The sequence below is a fragment of the Dicentrarchus labrax genome, unplaced genomic scaffold, assembly GCF_905237075.1.
Source record: "Dicentrarchus labrax unplaced genomic scaffold, dlabrax2021, whole genome shotgun sequence".
Lineage (NCBI taxonomy): Eukaryota > Metazoa > Chordata > Actinopteri > Moronidae > Dicentrarchus > Dicentrarchus labrax.
In genome coordinates, this window is record NW_026136711.1 from 2,108,818 (window position 1) to 2,130,816 (window position 21,999).

At 42.8% G+C, this 21,999-nt stretch overlaps 1 protein-coding gene and 1 long non-coding RNA gene across 25 annotated transcripts in view; one reads left to right on the forward strand and one right to left on the reverse strand.

Moving 5' to 3' along the window:
• LOC127372058 (uncharacterized) overlaps nucleotides 1–21,999 on the reverse strand; it is a 205,930-nt gene that overhangs the window by 123,146 nt on the left and 60,785 nt on the right. The window lies entirely within an intron of this gene.
• epb41a (erythrocyte membrane protein band 4.1a) overlaps nucleotides 1–21,999 on the forward strand; it is an 88,612-nt gene that overhangs the window by 30,783 nt on the left and 35,830 nt on the right. For 12 of the 24 annotated variants that reach the window (XM_051415302.1, XM_051415312.1, XM_051415317.1 and 9 more), the window contains exons 3-14: nucleotides 92–367; nucleotides 5,524–5,628; nucleotides 5,813–5,855; nucleotides 6,323–6,398; nucleotides 7,458–7,676; nucleotides 8,135–8,222; nucleotides 10,168–10,320; nucleotides 10,443–10,540; nucleotides 11,544–11,719; nucleotides 16,508–16,755; nucleotides 17,245–17,319; nucleotides 18,698–18,745. In XM_051415302.1, the coding sequence (XP_051271262.1) occupies nucleotides 92–367; nucleotides 5,524–5,628; nucleotides 5,813–5,855; nucleotides 6,323–6,398; nucleotides 7,458–7,676; nucleotides 8,135–8,222; nucleotides 10,168–10,320; nucleotides 10,443–10,540; nucleotides 11,544–11,719; nucleotides 16,508–16,755; nucleotides 17,245–17,319; nucleotides 18,698–18,745 (1,605 nt within the window). The remainder of the gene's footprint in view (nucleotides 1–91; nucleotides 368–5,523; nucleotides 5,629–5,812; nucleotides 5,856–6,322; nucleotides 6,399–7,457; nucleotides 7,677–8,134; nucleotides 8,223–10,167; nucleotides 10,321–10,442; nucleotides 10,541–11,543; nucleotides 11,720–16,507; nucleotides 16,756–17,244; nucleotides 17,320–18,697; nucleotides 18,746–21,999) is intronic. The other 12 variants (XM_051415296.1, XM_051415303.1, XM_051415305.1 and 9 more) reach the window with 4 other exon arrangements.

Genomic DNA, 21,999 nt, shown 5'->3' on the forward strand with positions numbered 1-21,999 from the left:
TCCCAGCCACAGAGACAAGCAAGACAATCTCTGCATATATTTCTGCATCCATTCTCATAATCAAGCATTGTAATCAAAGTGTCTTTGTCAGGCTGTCCAGCTAGAGAAGAAAGAAGCTGAGGAAGAGAAGGGTGGACAGGACAAAGAAAACGGCAAAGAGGAAGGTGAAGTGGCTGCCCTGGAGAAAGAGGAGAAGAAGGAGGAGAAGAAGGAGGAGAAGGAGTCCAGTCCTGAAGGAGGTAGTAAGGGAGAGAAGGAGAAGACGACAGAGGAGGAAGCTAAAGCTCCCAGAGCTCCACGTCGGCCTAAGACCATGCAGATCAAAGTCACCCTGCTGGACGACACACTGTATGAGTGTGAGCTGGATGTAAGCATTTTTAATTAAACATTTTCATCCATTGTACTCACAAAAATAAAAATGGAATTTATTCTGAACTTCAATATCCAACAGTCATCAAGTACAAGAGAAGTTATTTTGCAGATGCAAAAATGTTCTGTACGAATACAAGTTAATGTACTGTACACACAGTGGTGTGTCCCACCAAGGCTACTCCCTGACATATCATGTTATGTATGAAATCACATCAGCATTAGTATAAATCTGGCAAAATAATGAACTTTAATTTCTAAATAATGGAGGTTTAACTGAAACACATTTCCTGTTAAATACAATCATGTTATGGCACACTGGACCTCTTTCTTAAATTTGAAAATGCAAAGTGGTGTACAACATTCTCAAAATCAGTACCCCTAACAAGTTCTTATTCGATGGCCAGGTGGGAAAGTGCAGAATGCTGTCTCTATGACCTCCTCAGCTTATTGCATAATCTTAACTTTTGCAAGTGCACCAAAGTGTTATTTTGATGTGTTTAGCTCCTGGCACTCTGGCAGAAAGCCATGCTGTTGCTAGGTGGCTAACTTGTCAGTCTTAGCTCTGTATCATTGAATTGATTGGCATACATTGTTAATAGATACATTGTTGCATTATGACGGAATGCAATGGGTTAAAAAGGCATTTTACATTTATTTTTATATATAATATAATATATATACTGTCAAGCCTGAAATTATTCATACCCCTGGCAAATTTTGACTTAAGGTAACTTTTTTTTTTTTTTTTTTTTACTTTTTTTATAGTTACTTTTTGGCCTTTTGTTGGCTTTATTCATAGACAGCTGTAGAGAGACAGGAAAGGTGGGTGGAGAGAGAGGGGATGACACGCAGCAAAGGGCTGCAGGTTGCATTTGAACCCGGCAGCAACTCCGTATATGGGTCACCAGCTCTACCGACTGAGCTAACCGGGCGCCCAACTTAAAGTTACTTTTATTCCACTAGCAAGTTTTTTTTGGACCGGAAATGACACAGGCTTCTCCCAAAAGATAATAAGAGGATGTACAAGAGGCATAATTGTGGAAAAGAATATTTCTCAGCTTTTATTTACATTTGAACAAAAAGTGGCATGTCCAAAATTGTTCATACCCTTTGCAAACTGTCACAGTCCATGGGAAAATCCAAAGTTTTATACCATTCCAAATAGTCCAAGTTGTTCTAAACCATCCTAATTACCCTGATTCATTGGGAACAGCTGTTTTAATCAACTCAACAGGTGAAAAAACAGCAGCTCTCTGCAGTTGGTTTGTGGACAGTCATGGCTAAGACAAAGGAGCTCACTAAGGACCTGCGGCTGCGCATTGTGGCTGCTCACAAGTCAGGAAAGGGCTATAAGGCCATATCTAAATGTTTTCAAGTTCCAGTGGCTACAGTGCAAGGTATTATTAAAAAATATACGTTCCGCACCATGGGAAATCTCAGAAGACATGGTCGGAAGCCAAAAGTGACACCTGTGCTGGCCAGGAGGATGGTGAGAGAGGTGAAAAAGAATCCAAGGATCACCACCAAGGCCATCCTGGTGAATCTGGGCTCTGCTGGTGGCAACGTCTCAAGGCAGACAGTCCAACGGACACTGCACACTGCTGGGTTCCACGGACGCAGACCAAGGAGGATGATAAGATAAGGCACACAAAAGCCCGCTTGACCTTTGCAAATGCTCATCTGGACAAAGAAGAAGACTTCTGGTCTTCTGTTTTATGGTCAGATTAAACAAAAGTTTAATTGTCTGGCCAAAGGTCTATGATTGATTTTGTGATGGTATCATCAGACCTGAGGCCGCATGTATTGGACACTCGGGTAAAGAGAGGGGCTGTCAACTGATCACCATCTGGTGGTGAGTTGGGTTAGGTGGCGGGGAAGCCACTGGACAGACGTGGTAAACCCAAACATGTTGTACGGGTGAACTGGGAATGTCTGGAGGAGGCCCGTGTCTGAGAGACCTTCAACTCCCAAAAAAAACGTCCGACACCTCAGGAGGGGGAAGCGGGGAACCATTCAAGCTGTGTACAGTGGGGATGGGACACTGCTGACCTCAACTGGGGAGGTAATTGGGTGGTGGAAGAACCTCCTGAATCCGACTAGACCAACAAACCCACCCTCTGTGATAGAAGCAGGGCTGGAGTGTGATGGGGGATCTGCATCAATTTCCCTGCGGGAGGTCACTGAGGTAGTCAAACAACTCCACAGTGGCAAAGCCCCAGGGATTGATGAGATTCGCCCAGAAATGCTGAAGGCTCTGGGTGTTGAGGGGCTGTCTTGGTTGACACACCTTTTCAACATTGCATGGAAGTCAGGGACAGCACCAAAGGAGGTGGTTCCCCTATTTAAAAAAGGGGACCGGAGGGTGTGTGCAAACTACAGAGGCATCACACTACTCAGCCTCCCTGGGAAAGTTTACTCTAAGGTGCTGGAAAGGAGGGTCCAGTTGATTGTCGAACCTCTGATTGAAGAGGAACAGTGCGGGTTCCGTCTGACCAACTCTTCTCTCTCGCAGGAAGGGGCCTGGGAATATGCCCATCCGGTCTACATGTGCTTTGTGGATTTGGAGAAGGCATATGACTGGGTTCCCCAGGATATCCTGTGGGAAGTGCTGCGGGAGTATGGGGTGAGGGGGCCACTTCTCAGGGCCATCCAATCCCTGTATTTCCAAAGCGAGAGTTGTGTCTGGATTTCTTGGTCATAAGTCGGACTCGTTTCCAGTGGGTGTTGGCCTCCGCCAGGGCTGCGCTTTGTCACCAATCCTGTTTGAGACTTTCACGGACAGGATATCGAGGCGTAGTCGTGGAGGGGAGTGGTTGCAGTTTGGTGGGCTGAGGACTGCATTGTTGCTTTTTGCGGATGATGTGATGATGTCCTGATCGCCTCATCAGCCCGTGATCTTCAGCACTCACTGGATCGGTTCGCAGCAGAGTGTCAAGCAGCTGGGATGAGGATCAGCACCTCTAAATCGGAGGCCATGGTTCTCAGCAGGAAACTGGTGGATTGTCGACTCCGGATAGGGAGTGAGTCCTTACCCCAAATGAAGGAGTTCAAGTACCTCAGGGTTTTGTTCACGAGTGAGGGTAGAATGGAGCAGGAGATGGCCGCAGAATTGGGACAGCAGGGGCAGTTTTGCGATCCCTTTATCAAACAGAGAGTTGAGCCAAAAGGCGAAGCTCTCGATCTGCCGGTCGATCTTTGGAGTCGGAGCTTCTTCTTTGCGTCGAAAGGAGCCAGCTGAGATGGTTCGGGCATCTGGGGAGGATGCCTCCAGGGCGCCTCCCGAGGGAGGTGTTCCTGGCACATCCAGCTGGGAGGAGGCCACGGGGCAGACCGAGGACCAGGAAGAGAGATTACATCTCAACACTGGCCTGGGAACGCCTGCCAGTCAGAGTTGGCCGATGTGGCCAGGGAAAGGGAAGTTTGGGGTCCTCTGCTGGACTTGCTACCCCCACGACCCGATCCCGGATAAGCAGATGAAGATGACATGAGATGAGAGATGAGGCCGTTATGATGTATCCTTCATTTGGCATAAAAAAGGAGAAGCCTTCAACCCTAAGAACACCATCCCCACTGTCAAACATGGCGGTGGGAACCTAATACTTTGGGGTTTTTTTAGCCAATGGACCAGAGAACCTAATCAAAGTAAACGGCCCTATGAAAAAAGAGCAATACGTCAAGATTCTCAACAACAACATCAGGCAGTCTGCAGAGAAAGTTGGCCTTGGCCAGCAGTGGACATTTCAGCACGACAACGACCCAAAACACACAGCAAAAGTGGTGAAGAAATGGTTAGCGGACAAAACATTAACGTTTTGCAGTGGCCCAGCCAGAGTCCTGACTTGAATCCAATTGAGAATCTGTGGAGGGAGCTAAAGATCAGGGTGATGGCAAGGAGACCCTCCAACCTGAAAGAGTTGGAGCACATAGCTAAAGATGACTGGGCAAAAATACCAGTGGAGACATGCAAAAAGCTGGTCAGCAATATAGGAAGCGTTTGATTGCTGTAATAGCCAATAAAGGCTTTTCTTTTGATTATTGAGAAGGATTATTGGACATGCCACTTTTTGTTCAAATGTAAATAAAAGCTGAGAAATAATTTTATCCACAATGATGCATCTTGTACATAATCTTATTATCTTCTGGGAGATGCCTGTGTCATTTCCAATCAAGAAAAAACTTGCTGGTTGAATAAAAGTAACTTTAAGTCAGAATTTGCCAGGGGTATGAATAATTTCAGGTTTGACTGTATATATAAACTAACTATGGACTATAAAATGCTCTCAGACTTCCAGCAAGGAGGCAATTCACTGAGTAGTGATGGTTGTGATCTGTAATTCCAGAAACGTTGCAATTGCAAAATGCCATCTTTGCTGGAAATATTCATATTAAAACAATTATGCAGTTGCGCTGTTATTGTTCATGTGACACCTGTAGTTCCTGGTGGTAAATGCAGTTTAATACTACAGGTCACAGAATTCTGGGGGCAGCAAAAGAAGCTTTTGCCATTTTAATGAAGAAGTCAAGTAATCATTGGCTTTCCCCCCTCATTTTATGCTGTACTTAACATGAGTCAAAGGAGTTGGTTACCTGACTGGGAAGTTGAGGTGCAGGCTGCCAGCCAGATTCCATCCCAGGCTTCTCCCGCTCCATGTCTGATGTTCCCCGAGAAACCAATGAGCACCTGTTTTTCTTTAAAGGTGAAAAAATGGCTCTCTGTAACTATTTGTCCTGCAGCCCCAAATCAACACATGACTTATTTTGAATGGCAGTGCCTCCAAATGGCTACAAGTCATCCTTCAGGCTCTTGAGAAACGCTTCATGGGATCACTGTTACTTTTACAGATTTACAGCTATCAACTTCTCATCCAGTAAAGCCAGCAGACAAAGCTGTAATGTTTATTTGGAAAGAAAAAAAAGTTTGGCTCCAATCTTCCCTCAGACCAGTCTCCTCTGCTTAGTCTCTGCTTCAGTTTGACAGCTGTTAAATAGTCCAGTGGGAGAAGTGACTGCTTCCTCTGAACCTCTGCATTGTTCTTACAATTTTGCTTTTCATGAATACTTGTCCTGTATGTAATGTCAGGTCTGTTACATTTGTAGGTGACTGTTTAATTATTCTGTGGCTTGTTCCCTTTATGTATGTGTGTGTGTCAGAAACATGCCAAAGGCCAGGAGTTGTTCATGAAGGTGTGTGACCACCTCAACCTGCTGGAGAAAGACTACTATGGCCTGGCCATTTGGGAGACATCCACCATGAAGGTAAGTAACTGACACTAGTTAGTATCAATCCAACACCCGGACCTCAGTATTCCATTAGGACAAGAAAAAGGCAGTTCTTTACATAAATGTCATTGATGGTTAGATTAACATGTGGCCCTCAGAACTCTGACACTGAACAGTGTATAATGATATCAAACCTAATGCTGCATCCTTTTTTGCTCAGACTTGGATGGACCTAACCAAGGAGATCCACAGGCAGGTACAAGGTGAGTGGAACCCACAAATGTACCTTCTGTTTTAATTTTCTTTTGTAACATGTTTTTAATACATGTTTGCAGTTATTGCTGGGCGGCAGTAGTGCAGTGTGTAGGGACTTGGTTTGGGAACCGGAGGGTCGCCGGCTCAAGTCCCATAGACCACAAAATATGGAGTGTGGACTGGTAGCTGGAGAGGTGCCAGTTTCACCTCCTGTGCACTGCCGAGGTGCCCTTGAGCGCAAAACCTGCTCATGGGGCGTGATTAACATTGCAGCCCCATCAGTCCACCATCTCTCTCCCCTTTGCATGTCCACAAGTACATGAAGTGTGCATTTCAGCCTGTGTGTGTGTGTGTGTGTGTGTGTGTGTATAAAAAAGAGTGAAAAGAACAATGTCCCTTTGGGGATCAATAAAGTATATCTTCTTCATCATCTTCTTCTTTTCTTCTTAATCACACCCTCCTTTTCTTTCTCAAGGTGCCAACTATAATTTCACCTTCAATGTGAAGTTCTATCCACCAGACCCAGCCCAACTGTCTGAAGACATAACTAGGTACTGTATGGGTTCCACTGCTACTTACAAACATAATTTTATGTTTATTTGTTTGTCCTTGTACCTCAGGATTAATTTGAATCCTTAAGAATTAAAATACCTGTTGTTCATTAGCACACGGGTTGTTCGGTTACAGTATGTATGTTTTAAAATCGAATTCAGAAGTTTTAGTGTAGTTTAGTTTATTTGATATCATGAGAACATTAAATCACACACAACTTTAAAATGTCATGAATAACACAACAAAATCCAAGGACCTTGATGTGCAGAGAGTGGAGATGATGATGTCCTTTATTTGTACCCTTGAGTAGGTTTGGTTTGCAGTAAAAGACAAGGCATTCCGCTTGACAAAAATATAAAAACAAACAACTCAAACAATAGTCAACCATTGTACAAACATGATCAATTATAAAGGATAAAGATAAAAGATAAAAGTGCTCTAGGATCTAAAAATCAGGACTAAGACAACAGAAACAAAAAGATTCCTATATTCAGGTGATTATACACTTATGAAAACATACCTGTGCATATTATATTCCATTTCTACCAACAAATCCTTCTAAATAATACACACTGGACCTTTAAAACAATGAATAAGTACAATTTATGCAACTAATTATAAGTTTATAACTAATAATTGTAAAGGTGAGTTATTCAAATTCCTGGAAAAGCTAAAGCAACATTTTCCCATGTTAGTGTTAAACCTCGACAAGTCAGCAACACTGACTTCGGTCTGGTGGGCATGAGCTGAAATACAGTGTATCTAAAAAAGCAGTTAATGAACTTTGACAGACTCCTACAGGTTAATCAAATATAAAACCCCCTGGGAATCAAATATATTGTCATCAAAAGTTACAGGGACTTGTGCAGGTAGGAGATGAACTGAGCATGAAAGCTGACAAAAATCTTTAACCACTTAGTAGCCTTTTCTGGAGCTTTGAACCACACCTCACAGTCTTCCTCTGCGAATGCAGTACAGTTCTACAGAAATGATTATCTGTTATCATAGCAGTTCCATAGATAGTAAATCCCTACATGATCACTGTTTGTGCACTGCAGGTACTACCTGTGTCTCCAGTTGCGGAAGGATATCCTGCAGGGCTGCCTGCCCTGTTCCTTCGTCACCCTTGCCCTGTTAGGCTCCTACGCCTTGCAGTCGGAGCTGGGTGAGTACGACCCCGAGGTGCACAGCAACGAATACGCTAAGGACATGAAAATGGCCCATGGCCAGACCAAGGAGCTGGAGGACAAAATGATGGAGCTGCACCATACTTACAGGTCAGAAAACTGCCTCATTCAACCAGTGGTGAAAGAAGTATTCAGATTATTTACCTAAGTAAAATTATTATTACCACAATTAAAACTGCAGTTGGTAATTTTTATAAAAATATTTTTGTCTATCACGTAAGATTTAGCAGGCTCTGTTTCCAGAATATGGCAGAAAGGTTCTCACTAGCGTATAATCAGTTAACAATGAGAATCTTTGCATTTTGCAAGAGGGAGCAGGTCCTCCTCTACAGAGTCTGTCACGTTGTACCTCCATGTTTCTAAAGGAGCCCAGACAAACCAAACAATATAAGTAGATAGGGCCTTTTGCATTATTCATGAGTTTTGTGGCCACCATAGTTTTTCCTACTCCTATACCACCTATTAGTGTGCCCGTTCTCATTTCACAGCATCTCCACAGTCACACTAATTCAATATTTTATTGGATTCCTGCTTTGGTGTTGTGGCAGGTCAATGAGTCCAGCCCAAGCAGACCTGATGTTTCTGGAGAATGCCAAGAAACTCTCCATGTACGGAGTAGACCTCCACCAGGCCAAGGTGAGCACAGGATTATGAAGTTATTCTAGTTTTGCATCGTGACTTTAGATCCAAAATCCCCCCCCCCCAAAAAAAAAAAAATCAAAAAACCTGCAATGCACTTAATCTGGGTGTGAATGTGATTCAGCCTTCCAGTGATCCATAAAAATAAACAGCAAGTGATGTGATGAAACGTGATGTGTTTGGAGCTTGTTCTGTTAGTTTTTTTTAACGTCATACATCATAGAAGCGTGCGTGCCTGACCTGAACAGAACAGCAGGAAGACATGTGACTTGTTGGGTCTTACAGCAGAAATAGGTCAATCTGTTTGCATCAGAGCAGGGATTTAACCGAGCTTGGAGGGAGGGACTTTTAGAGGACTATATTGCCCCACTGTGGATGATGGATAGCAGTACAAGGAAGCTGCACCATAAATCAACAGATGCTACAGATACTCTACTTACATGAATAATCATTGGTAGAAGTGCATACATGATGTGTGCTGATAGCATCTGTTAGTAAACGTTTGAGAGATTCTTGGAATAAACAGTTTAAATGTAAAATCTGTGAAAAAAAATTATGCAGGTAAAAGGTGCAATGACTAAAACTCACAAACACACACAAAGAAACACTGATTCCCGATATGCTGTCAGAGCTCTTGGTATGGTCTTTGGCTAAGACCTCTGCATTAAACCAGGAAGAGAACTCAGCAGCCAGGTAACTCAAAGGCAAAGAGAAATGAATGAACAACTTAGCCAAAGAGCAATATGACAAAATAATAACAGATAAAATGTATTATTATTAATATAAACTAAATGTGTCCCAGTGTAGAAAACAATGCATTGTCAATGTTCCAATAAACAAATTGTAATCCAAACAAACTGAATGTGTTTCATGTGATTTTAAGTGACTAAAATTAAAGTAACTGACCATATGATATTGATGTGGATGCGTACTAAAAAAAAAACTTTTGTGAAATATTTTTCAGTCCCACTCAGTCTCCCTGCCAAATCACCATTATTAATTTCTATGTTTTGTTGTGAGCATAGTTACAGTCACAGTCAGTCCTCTCTTTGAGGCACAAGCAAGCCCTGCCACCCCCTCAAAAAAGTGAGCTCCCCAAAAGCCAGGATATAGTTGTACTGTATTGCTGTCGTCTTCGTCATCATCATCTTCTTCATGTTCATCGTCATCAGTCACTACTGTTAGTGTAGTTGTTGCTACTGTTGTTGCTGTGTACTTCTGTCTGTCTGTCTGTCTGTCTGTCTGTCTGTCTGTGTCTCTCTCTCTCTCTCTCTCTCTCTCTCTCTCTCTCTCTCTCTCTCTCTCTCTCACCCTAACTGGTCGAGGCAGACGACCACCAACCTAGAGCCGAGGGGTCTGTCCTAGGTTTCTGCCTCTTAAAAGGCAGTTTTCCTTGCCGCCGTCGCCAAGCTCATGGTGGGAACTTTTGGGAGAACCTTCATTTTCAACTCTGGGCTGTGTTCACCACAATGATCAAAACATCATGGTGGTTTGACTTCAACAGACTTCCAGAGACTGGAGCTGTTTTGGCTGGAAGACACCTAAGGGCAGCTGTGGTGCAGAGGCAGAGTGGGTCGTCCCCTAATCGGAAGGTTGTTGGTTTGATCCTCGGCTCCTGGTGCCACATGTCAAAGTATCCTTGAGCAAGATACTTAACCCCGAATTGCTCCTGATGCCGTGCATTGGTGTGTGAATGTGTATGAATGAGTTAGTTTCTGTTTGATGGGCTTTAACATCACTGAGGGAATGTGTGTAAAAGGGTGAATGTGCCATGTAGTGTAAAAGCGCTTTGAGTGGTCGGAAGACTAGAAAGGCGCTATACAAGTACAGGTCCATTTACCACCTTAGTTCCTTTCATTTGTCACCCATTTGATGTTCATTCTGAATTCTGAATATCCAGTGAGTTGACAGTAAATGGAAGTCTTCTGGGTGTCTCTGCCAGGATCTGGATGGTGTTGACATCATGCTGGGGGTTTGCTCCAGCGGTCTTATGGTTTACAAAGACAAACTGAGGATCAACCGTTTCCCCTGGCCCAAAGTCCTCAAGGTCTCATACAAACGCAGCAGCTTCTTCATCAAAATAAGACCGTCTGAGGTATGTTTTTATCAACAAATATTCATTCACCTGTACACTGAACTCACCCTAACCATGCAAACATAAAGATTATTTTGTTAATCTTGTTTTCAGCAGGGTTTGTGTTTGTTGTGTTTAAACAGGTGGAACAGTACGAGAGTGCAATTGGCTTCAAACTACCTAATTACAAGGCGGCCAAGAAACTGTGGAAAGTGTGTGTTGAACATCACACCTTCTTCAGGTAGGATATTAATCCGTATATTATATTACATTTATTATATTATATATATCTTTTTATGTTCAATATAGAATCCAAAATCGGAAAATGAAAAAACTATTTCTTATTTACTATTATAAATTCATCCATTTTCCAATCCAACACAAAAACAATAATAACAGTTTAGTACTTTCTATTTAATGCTGTTTTAATGCTTTAAAACTGGAAATGAAAAAAACGGGCCACAGGCCAAATTTGATTTTGATATTTAATCAATCCAAACTTTGTGACCAGGAAGTTAGGCTACTGATTTCTATGTGCATAGCACTTGATAGTCTATTAGCAAATACACGTGGTTGATGGTGCTCACTGATTTAATGTAATGAATATGAGCTTTTTTTCAAGTATTTTAGAAAAGAAGATTTAATTAAGACAATTTTGGTCATATTTGCTGAATCTTTCATTATATCCAATATTATATTATGATATATTATATTATAGGACAGAAAAATCACGTTCCTCTGGTTCCTCCTAGTGCTCCTAATGGCATTTGCAAGAATCCACCGGGCATGAATGAAAACAACTAAATTAGAGCCAAGAAAGATAATTGATTGTCTCATCCCCAGGGCATCAAATACAGCGTTTTTATATCTTTTTCTATATTCTTCTCTATGTTGATGTTTAAGCTTAAAACAGGTCCATGCAGTTTTATAGGCATATATCAGTGAAAGACACAGTACTCGTGACTGCTGGTTCCAATGGACACTTAATATAAATTATTTTGGATTTTTGTTGTTCTTTTTTTTATGGGATGTTGTTTTGTTTGTTGGAATTAAGAATAAAAAACTTAGATTTTGGGTTCTATATAGCATATGAAAAGAATGAATGTTACACGCATTGATAGGGTATTCTTTAAGAGAGTTTATCCACATGGCTGTGCAGTGGAAATTGAAAAGCCAAATGTGCTTGCTAGCAGCTTTTCCCAGAGTCAGATTACAAGATCAGTATCAATGTTCATTGCGTGCAGGCTGACCTCCACTGAGATGGCCACCACTCCCAGGAAGTTTCTGGCATTGGGCTCTAAGTTTCGCTATAGTGGTCGGACTCAGGCTCAGACCAGACAGGCAAGCTCTCTGATTGACAGACCAGCTCCGTTGTTCCAGCGCTCCTCCAGCAAGAGGAACTCACGCAGCCTGGATGGAGGTACACTGCTGTTTCTGCTGTAGGCATGTTTGTGTATGTGTATGTGTATTTCTCATACCAGAGCTTGTCACCCAGTACAATGCTGGTTACTGAGGTTTTCGCCTGCATGTTAGAGCGCTGGTATTCTTGTTAACTATGTGAACATCATGGCTACCCCATATATTTTGTGTTGTGTATTTCACCAAATACAAGCTGTAATTTCCAACAAAAACAAACAAACAAAAATTTCCCCAGATAATTTTTTTTTACTCATACATGACCATGCAAGAGTTCTGTTCAACTCTATCTGCAATTGCAAACGAAAATGATTTGTGAAACGTGGCACTGCCACCATTTGTGAAAGACCCCTGGTAGATAAGATAAGATATACCTTTATTAATCCCCCGTAGGAGAAATTAAAATTACACACTGCAGCATTGGGGAATACAGTGCCATAAAAAGAGTACAGTGTACTTACAATCATATCACAATAAGAATATTAAAACTGCAATTCAGGGTGTACTGCCCTCGGGTCACGCACCAGTACACACCAAGCTACGAAAATTTCCCAGAAATCCCATCACAATTGCCACACAAGGCTTACTTCCTGTTGCTAGTAGTTGACTCTATGAAAGCGACTGAATATTGACACTTAGATGCGTTTAGGCTAAGGCTCTTAACAAACTTGTGAAGTTTGGCTCCAAATGGAGAATCTGTACTGCAGTTAGGTTTAGCAGTTTCATCGTCATGTCAAGGCTGGGTCAAGGATTTTTGAAGGCACGCCAAGGATGTTCAATAAATATTTATGAGGGGCACAACTTTAAATCCTGGAGGTGTTTAGAATGTGCTCACCAAATTTGTGTTGTGTCTGTTTAGCCCCAGCAAAATGCGATCAAATGTTAAAACAACAAGGTGATGCTCGCTGCGTCGCTATGGCAACACGGTTCAATAAAAATGTATAAGATTCATAAGATGTCACTGTCAACAAGGGTCTTCTGACCAAATTTCAGCTGAATGTGGTCAATCTGCTAGGAGAAATACATAAAAGTGTAACTAAATTATATTTCTGGTTACCACAAGGTGGGGCTACCAGTTTTACTGAATTTTATCACATAGATGTGTTCAGGGCAGGACAAGTGAAGTTTGGAGCCGATTGGACAATGTACACTCAAGTTATAGCAACTTTGTGTGTTCTGGCAGTACATCATAATTTGACGCCACGACTGACATGTGCGCCGCGTTTCATGAGTTTTCGAGCATGTTCTGGCCTCCAAATATGCGTTCGTTTGGGAGAAAAAAATAAGAAAAAGAAAAAGAATTCCTTCAATTACAATAGGTCAGTGCTCGGGCCATAAATATTTACACTATATGCAATGTGCAAGTACAATGGTGTGCAAAATATTTTAAACAGATTGACTAAAAAACTAACTGTACATGAGCAATTTAAGATAAGTAATATAAGTTTGGTTGAATTAAAACCAGTCTTAGTCAGCGGGGGTGGGAGGTACTGGGTGCTGTGGCGTTGTGGATTCGGATGGCTGATGGTACAAGCTAGCCTCCAAACCACTTTGAGGCTCGGGGCTGGATCAGTCTGCGGCTGAAACTGCTCCTGAGCTGCCTCAGCTCAGTGTAGAGAGGATGAGAGGGTTTTTTTGTTGAGCGTCACCCCCAGGAACATGGGTGTCCACCATCTCTACCCTCTCCCCGAATCGCAACTGGGGAGGGGGGCCTCTTGCCAGCACCAGCTCTTTAGTTTTCCCTGTGTTGAGCTATAGGTGGTTTCTGTTGCACCATCTAGTGAAGTTCTGGATCAGGTCTCTATACTCCTCCCTATCATCTGTGATACAGCCGACAATGGAGGAGTCATCTGAGAACTTCTGTAGGTGGCACGCTCCGGAGTTGGAACAGAAATCCGAATTGTAGAGGGTGAATGGAAACGGTGACAGTACAGTTCCTTGGGGTGTGCCAGTGCTGCTCATCACCTTGCAGACAAGCAGCTGTACAGCCTGACATATTGTAGTCTGTCGGTGAGGTAGTCCTTGATCCAGGCCACAAGGTCCTGATCCACCTGCATCACAGAGAGCTTCTCTGTCAGCCAGAGAGGCTGGATGGTGTCAAAGACACTGGAGAAGTCGAAGAACATGATCCTCACAGTGCTCTGTAGCTTCTTCAGGTGGGTGTAAGCTCTGTGAAGCAGCTAGATAATGGCATCGCCCACTCCGATGTCCGCCTGGTACACAAACTGCAGCGGGTCAAGGCAGTCGTGTACCAGGGGTCGGAGGCCCTGCAGAACCAGTCTCTCAAAGGTCTTCATGACATTAAGCCACAGGACTGAATTCATTGAGAGTGCTGGGCGACCTTTTTTGGGAACAGGAACTGAGCAGGAAGTCTTCCAGATCTTCGGCACCTTATTCAACCTCAGGGAGAAGTAAAAAAGATGCTAAAACACTCCTGCCAGTTGCTCCACGCACACCTTCAGGACCCTCGGGTTAATGTCGTCAGGACCTCTGGTCCTGGTGAGCTGCCGTCTCACCTGGCTTCTTGTGATGACCAGGGTCGGTTGTGGAGGTGTGAATGTCCCTGGGCAGTGTCCCCTGTCCTCTTGGGAGTGGGCAAGAGAGGGAGCTGCGGGTGGAGTGTGGGGATTGGTGAGAGGGGGAGGAGGGGAGGGGTGTGAGAGGGTGGAGTGGGGAGAGGTAGGGGGAGGGAGGGGGAACAGTGTGTGGGGTGGAAAAATTTAGAGGATGGGGAGTTGATGGGGGAGAGGGCGGATGAGGTGGGTGGTGTTACTGTCTGGGTAAAGTAGAGGGAGACGGGCTGTGGAGGAGGAGGTTGGGGTAGCCAAGAATGAGAATGAATGCAGGACTATTGTGGGCAACTTTGTCACTTGGAGTGAGCTGAATCATCTGCAGCTCAATGTGACGAAGGAGCTCATAGTGGATCTGAGGAGGGCAAAAATACCAGTGACCCCTGTTTCCATCCAGGGGGTCCCTGTGGACACTGTTGAGGAATGTAAGTACCTGGGGGTGTACTTTAATAATAAGTTGGACTGGACCAGAAACACAGAGCCGGTCTACAAGAAGGGCCAAAGCCGACTCTTTTGCCTAAGGAGGCTGAGGTGCTTTAACATCTGTCGGACGATGCTGAGGATGTTTTATAAGTCTGTTGTGGCCAGTGCAATCTTCTTCGCTGTCACATGCTGGGGCAGTGGGCTGAAGGTCGCAGATAACAACAGACTTAGGCAGGCAGAGAGGAGGATGCTGTCCAGGCTTCAGTCCATCTTGGACAATGTCCCACACCCTCTCTACGACACACTGGCCCAGCAGAGGAGCACCTTCAGCAGAAGACTCCTCTCACCCAGAAGCACCACAGAGCGCCACAGGAAATCATTCCTGCCTGTGGTCATTAAACTATACAAAGCCTCCCTCAGAGAGTCAGGCCTCCTCTGCCTCCACCATCCACTGCTGCACAGTTCTGGTGGTGATGGACTGTCTCCTCCTAACAGCAGGCCTGTATGTAGGAGTGAGCTGTAGCAGGCAGTGGTCAGATTTGCAGAGAGGGGGGAGGGCGGTGGCACTCCTTTGCATTGGCATACAGCAGATCCAAGGTCTTTTCCCCTCTGGTGTTACAGGTCACGTACTGGGTAAAGTTGGTCAGGGTCCTTGAGATTTTGGCATGGTTAAAATCTCCATTTATTACAGTGAATGCGCTGGGAACTCGTGTCTGCAGGTCCACGCCGCTACTGCCGATGGAGGAATGTAAACAATGACAACAATGGCGGCGAGAACTCCCTGGGGCAGTTTGTCCTTAACCCGATGGCCAGCAGTTCAATATCAGGCGTGCAGATTTCTGCCATGGCCCGGGTTACACCATTCAGAGTTAACAAAGGCAGCAAGCCCTCATCCCGACTTCTTACCGCTGCCCAAACTAGCGAAATGCTGGCTAGTTCCACTGAGCAGTCTGGTGTATTCCATTTCAGCCATGTCTCAATTAGACATAACATGCTGCCCTCCCGATACTCGCGTTGTCCGCTGACCAGGGCCGAGAGCTCGTCCATTTTCTTTGTCAGCGAGTGTACATTCCCTATGACAACCAAGAGAAGACATGGCTTGTATCTCCACTGCCTCTCTGTGTTCTTGTTCCTCACCAACGTGCCTGCTCTAGTTCCTCGCCTTCCTCTCCTTAACTCCACAGGGATCTCCTTCGGACACGCGACACGTAAGTCCCGATACTGGAAGAGGTGACGTGAGTAACCACTGCCACTTTATGTGGTGGTCGCAGTGTCCACATTCCTGCACATTGTTTATAGATAAAAATTAAGCTAAACTAAGGCAAACAATAAAAAACTAAATTACCAACACTGTCGTTCCTATATACAACAATAAATACAGTGCTAGTTAGAAAGTAAGAAAAAAGAAAGTAAAGATTAAAAGGAGAAAATAGAGAGGGGGAGCAGGGGCTCTCTGCTGCGTCGGAAGATTGGGGAGAAGGACATCTGGGCCACCTTGTGTACAGATAAGTAAAATATCATGATCAGTTTGTCAGGTTTTTTTTATTGTTTGGAGGTGAATGACAATGAATTACGTCTTAACGCTGAATCAGACAGTAGTGTGCAAAATCTACGGGAAGTTCAGAGAAAAGGCTTTCTGAAAAATGGGCCAAACATGCATAATAATGAGAGATTTTAACCTTTAGATAATATTGAAGTTGTTTTGAAAAAGATTAATATATCAAAAAGCTACAGATACCGCTTTATACATGGCTTATTTGTTGTTTTCAAAGTGAAGCCATTGTCTCTCCTCTCTCCAGCCATGGCATCCACTCCTGACAATAAATCCACTCGTCCGGTAAGCGCCCCCATTATGTCACCGGTGTCTCTGGGGGAAGCAACCCCATCACCACTGCTACCCATCCTGCCACGCTCTGACCACCATGACGGCTCCACATCCAAAGGCCATCGCTCTGCAGACAGGAAGGCAGAGGTAAAGGCAGAGAGTCAGCCAGCTGAGCACACCAAGACCCATAGCCCCAGACCAGAGTTCACTCCAGAAATTAAGGTAGGGCACGCTGTCCTTTACCTCACCACATCTGTTTTAGTTACCATTTGGTGAAAATTATATATTATAGGGCACCTATAAGGTCAGGGAAGAGACCACAGAGAAAATGTTATTCATAAAGAAATACAGTGAATTTTAAGCAAGTAGTGATGAGAGTATACAATTATCCTATGTATGCACAATGTATGAGTAACATGTTTACAGTATAAATGTAGGAGTATATTTGACCCCACTGGAGTGACTGAGTTAGTAAGACCTTGCATTCAAACAATGTCAAGGTTTGGCTTGGAGATCAACACTCTCCAATCTACCAGAAAAACCTGAATAATTCTGTTCAGTGTAGCCAGTATTAACCAAAAGGACAATCTTCCAAAAGTTTAAAGTGTATGTTTTAGCTGTTTATGGAAACAGAATTTTTTTGTGTAAGGTTTTTAGCCCTGGTTTTACTTGGAATTGATCCTGATGTGTGAGCTTTGTCTGTGCTACCAGACAGTGGCCAGGAGAGAGAGAAGGCACTCCCCCACTGTGACCACTGCCAATGGGGAAAGACAGAAAAAGAGCCAGGTTTGTTTGCTTGGTACATGATCAGACCAAAATGGTCTGTCTTTGAGGTTAAACAAGGACAAAAGAGAAAAACTACCAAAAAAACACATTAAGCAAATAAAAAACGATACGTAAGGGTATACAAGATTGTTTTTGTGTTTTTTTGTATAATGAAATTTAGTTTTGTAGTTCCGTCTATATTATATTATATTATATTATATTAGACTGGCCTTATAAGTTTTTATATATATATATATATAAAATGCAAAATCATAGGAAAAAGACCATTCTTCCCAAATTTCCCTGTTTAAAAATCTAAACTACATTGTATATAAATATATTTTACTCTAGCATAGTAAGAAGTCTCCGTTTCCTGATCTACTACTGTTTTTATTTGCTGCTATTTTGAATTCAGCACTTCCTCCACTTACTTCATTCAGTATAATGTAAATTAGTTCCGTCAGTACAATGACAGTCTTGTCATACACACTACTCTGATAATTATTTCCAGTTTTTATTTTGCATAACCTAATAAAGCAATATGGATAATATCCTCTATTATGGTAAATGTAATTGTCAGTATTCATTATGATACAATACATTTTCCTGGAACATCAGTTCCAATTGATGCGTAGACAAAATGTCTGTCCTTAGCTAATCCAGCAAATTGAATTTGTGACGAATCGAAGTGCGAAGTCGCACTGATGTAAAATTTAATTTTACCAAAAGTCTGTCCTGATTGTTGATTAGCAATATTAGCAGTGTGTCACCCTCCTGTTACAACCACATAGTGGAAACCACAGTGGTTGCAAAAGGCCCTATCTAGAGCCAGTGTTCAGTTTGTCCATTCTGGGTTACTGTATAAACATGGTGGTTCAACATGACAGACTCTGTAGAATAGGACCCACTCCCTCTTGCAAAATGCAAAGATTCTCATTGTTAAGTGATTATACACTAATGAGAACTTTTCTGCCATATTCTGCAAATAGAGCCTGCTAAATCTTACACAATGGACATTTTAAAGGGATGGCTACCATAATTTTACTGACTCTATAGTGTAGATAGTAAAGTCATATTGCAGCTCCTTTTCCCTACATATCTGTTAATGTGAAACATATGCAGGATGTGATAAGTTTCACTGACAGTAGCTTAACACTGATAAAAAGAATGGTAAAGTAGAGGTGAGCAGAATTCATTAGTGGATTAAAGAAGTATTTCTCCTAAAAATATAAAGGCTTAAGTAATATGAGAATGGCCATTATGCTGAATTTACGCTTTATTTATGTTTAAATTATCATGTGTTTTTTTCCTGTATTACAAATGTTTGTTGCTGAGTTAGAATGAAACAGGACCTACAGGAACATACAGTAACTGTGTCTTTCCTTTGATGGGTGAGCAGCACTCTCCACAGGACAAAACAAAGTCGGAGATGGTGCGAGTAAGGAAGGTTAGCATGCTCCTGAGCTGGTTTTCCTGCTTACTCACCATCCTCGTTCCTACATCAGTTACACATGGAGACTTTTGATTTGCTTTTCTGTTGTCTGATAGTGCTGTTTTCAATTGCAGAGATACAGAGTGCTTTCATCTCTTTATTGTTTTATGATTTCTGGCTGTTGTGACCAAAAATGCTTGATTTTGCAGTGGCTTTGTATAGTTGGCTTTGTTTTATGTGAAGCAGTATGTAGCTTTATTGATACATAATCAGAATTGGAAAATAACATGACACAAAGTTGCTGGATATTTTAGCATTTGCCTATATTTAGTTATTTCTACCAAAACATGTGCTGACCAGGACATTTTACAGTTGAAAATAAAGATGTCAGTGCTCTCTGACTATTTGGGCCACTGTGATCAAAATATTTTTGGGGCTTTTTTGCATTTATTTGAAGATTTCAGTGAATATTGGTGCCAGCTGCTCAATGCTGCTCTGAAAATGCTTCCAGATATTCCGTCAGGCCCTGCTGCCACAGAAATAAACATGTTTACAGCCTGGTATAAAAATGGCTTTGGACTCATAGCTAATTTAATCAACTCAGCAATTTAAATTATATCAAGTCTTAAAGTTATGCATAATTAAAGGAATGGCCACTTTTGAGTGACAAGTGGCTGGTTTCAGTAACCAAGCTTCATTCTGCCCACCTCAGCTCCACCACACTCCACAACTTTGCCCATTTTGATTAGCCAGGAGCAGACGGAGTCAAGACTGCTCAGATGGTATCGGCCACAGTGAGCTTCACACTGAGCTTAACAACAGGTCTTCAGAAACCTATGGGTGATGTCACATAGCCTATGTCCATGCCTCTCCCTCTCCGCTGCTCCGTAAGAAAATAACACGTTTCAATGGGATAAATGTATTATTTCAAGGTCTAAGCATACTTTATACTTTAGTTGGCTAAAGTAACAAATGACCAGTTGCACTTAAAAATATATATTAACTAATGCCGAAGATGACCAAAATATTACTTTCACCACTATTATCTACCTGGATATTCTCTGCCAAACTGAAAGGCCTCTGTTAATGCTGCGGTGGTGTGGGTCTGTCGGGGCCAGGGGGTGGGGGATTTCTCTCCTCCTCTCTCCGTTTCTGTAGCTCTATATTTTCTTTTGAATGATTTTTCATGTGCTTATATAAATTCGTAGTATTGCCACTTTATGTTACAGCCTGTTTACAAACTAAACAATTTGCCGTTGTTTCATTTGTAACCTGAAAAGAAAGCCACACAGCGCTCCTCTTTCTCTCAGTCATTCTTCTGCTCTATCTCTCATCTGTGTGTGTGTGTGTGTGTGTGTGTGACTACTGGCCGGCAGACCTGCTTGCTTGTTTACCTGGGTCACGTGACATTAAAGCACAAGAGGGGGGAGGAGGAGCAGTGTGCCTGGCTCTGCTCCGCGCTGTGACAGGAGCGGCACTCAAAGGCACTTACACAGAGACGGACAGCCAGGTCGCCTCGGCAGCTACGCGGACAAGACAGAAACTGAAACTAAAGTATCGATCTCATTACACTGGTATCGATTAATATCAATACCAACGTTGCATCGATATATCAATATTTTGGATCGATCCGCCCACCACTACCATGTTTAATTAGTCTAGTGTTCACTCTCCTGAAGCTTCTCATCACCTTGTGTGCTGAGACAAAGACTGCATGCCTCTCACCGGCAGGGGTTTCCTCGCTGGATGTGATGGCTTGACCGCTGATGGTAATGTTAGTCTTGAAGTGTACATAGAAGATGTTTAGGGATTTAAATTCAATGTGGGTGGTGCTTAAACCGTAAGTTGGCAGGGCTAATCCATTCCTCAATCAGAACCATGGCAGCAGGCACCACCTGGATCCATGAGAACTCTTTGAGACGAGAAAGCACAAAAACTACGGGGAAGAAGTCAAGTTAGTAAAATGCATTAATGGGACATGAATGTGTGCAGAAAGAAAGGGAAAGGAAGAGGAATGGACTAATTGGGGCAGCCTGATAATAAGGAATTGCAGTAATCCAACCTAGAAGTAATATGGACTAGTTTTTCTGCATCTGTCTGTGACAGGGTTTGGGATTTTTGCAATGTTACATAAGTGAAAAAAAGGGAGTCCTAGAGGTTTGCTTTATGTGGGAGTTGAAGGACATATCCTGATCAAAGATAATACCAAGATTCCTGATGGTGGTGCTGGAGGCCAAGGTAATGCCATCTAGAGTAACTATATCTTTAGATAATGAGTTTCAGTTTTATTTGCAGTTTAACATCAGAAAATTGCAGGTGATCTATGACCTTAAGTCATACTTTTAGTTTAGGTAATTGATTCATTTCATTAGACTTAATCGATAGATATAACTGGGTATCATCCACATAGGAGCGGCTGTGGTGCAGAGGAAGAGCGGGTCGCCCCCTAATCAGAAGGTTGTTGGTTCAGTCCCCGGCTTCTCCTGCCACATGTCAAAGTATCCTTGAGCAAGATGCTGAACCCCATTTGCTCTTGATGCTGTGCAACGGTGTGTAAATGTGTATGAATGTGTTAGTTTCTGTTCAATGGGCTTTGCCATTGCTGAGTGAATGTGTGTGAAAGGGCGAATGTGGCATTCAGTGTTAAAGTGCTTTAATTGTCATTGTCCTTTTTATCCAGTCTCTATAAATATGAAGTGGTATCATAGAGCTCTGGGTGCACACAGATGGCAGAAGACAGGGTGAGAAGCAAGAGTGAAGCTAAATCCACTTTTTAATTCCAAAAGTTCTCAGATAAGAGCAGAATCTGGTGTGACAACGGATGTTTATTCTTCCAGAAGCTCTGTCTCTCTTCTGCAGAGCTCCTCGGGCTCAAGTAGCTGTCTGTCAGTGAGCAGCACCTCTGTCGCTCCGCTCTTCCCCACACAACACTGAAAAAGCTTGGTATATTCTTATAATAGTATAGTATATTAAAGTGCGGATATTGACATATTTAACTCGTTTGATACTTGTTCTAGTAAAAAGTACATTATCTGTTCCAGATGCTCATCAACGCTGAATACTCGCTTAAGCCCACGGATTTATTAAATTAAAAATAGATAGATCATATTTTTTCTGTTAGCTCATTGGTATCAATAAGTGTGAGGTTTCTCCTCCTGTACACTGCACTGCAGCAGCCTTTGCATGAAGCATGTGACTTCTACTCATAACAGTGAGTGTGTATCTGCCTGGCTTCTCATACACACGACTGGTGTGTGTGTAGCTGAATT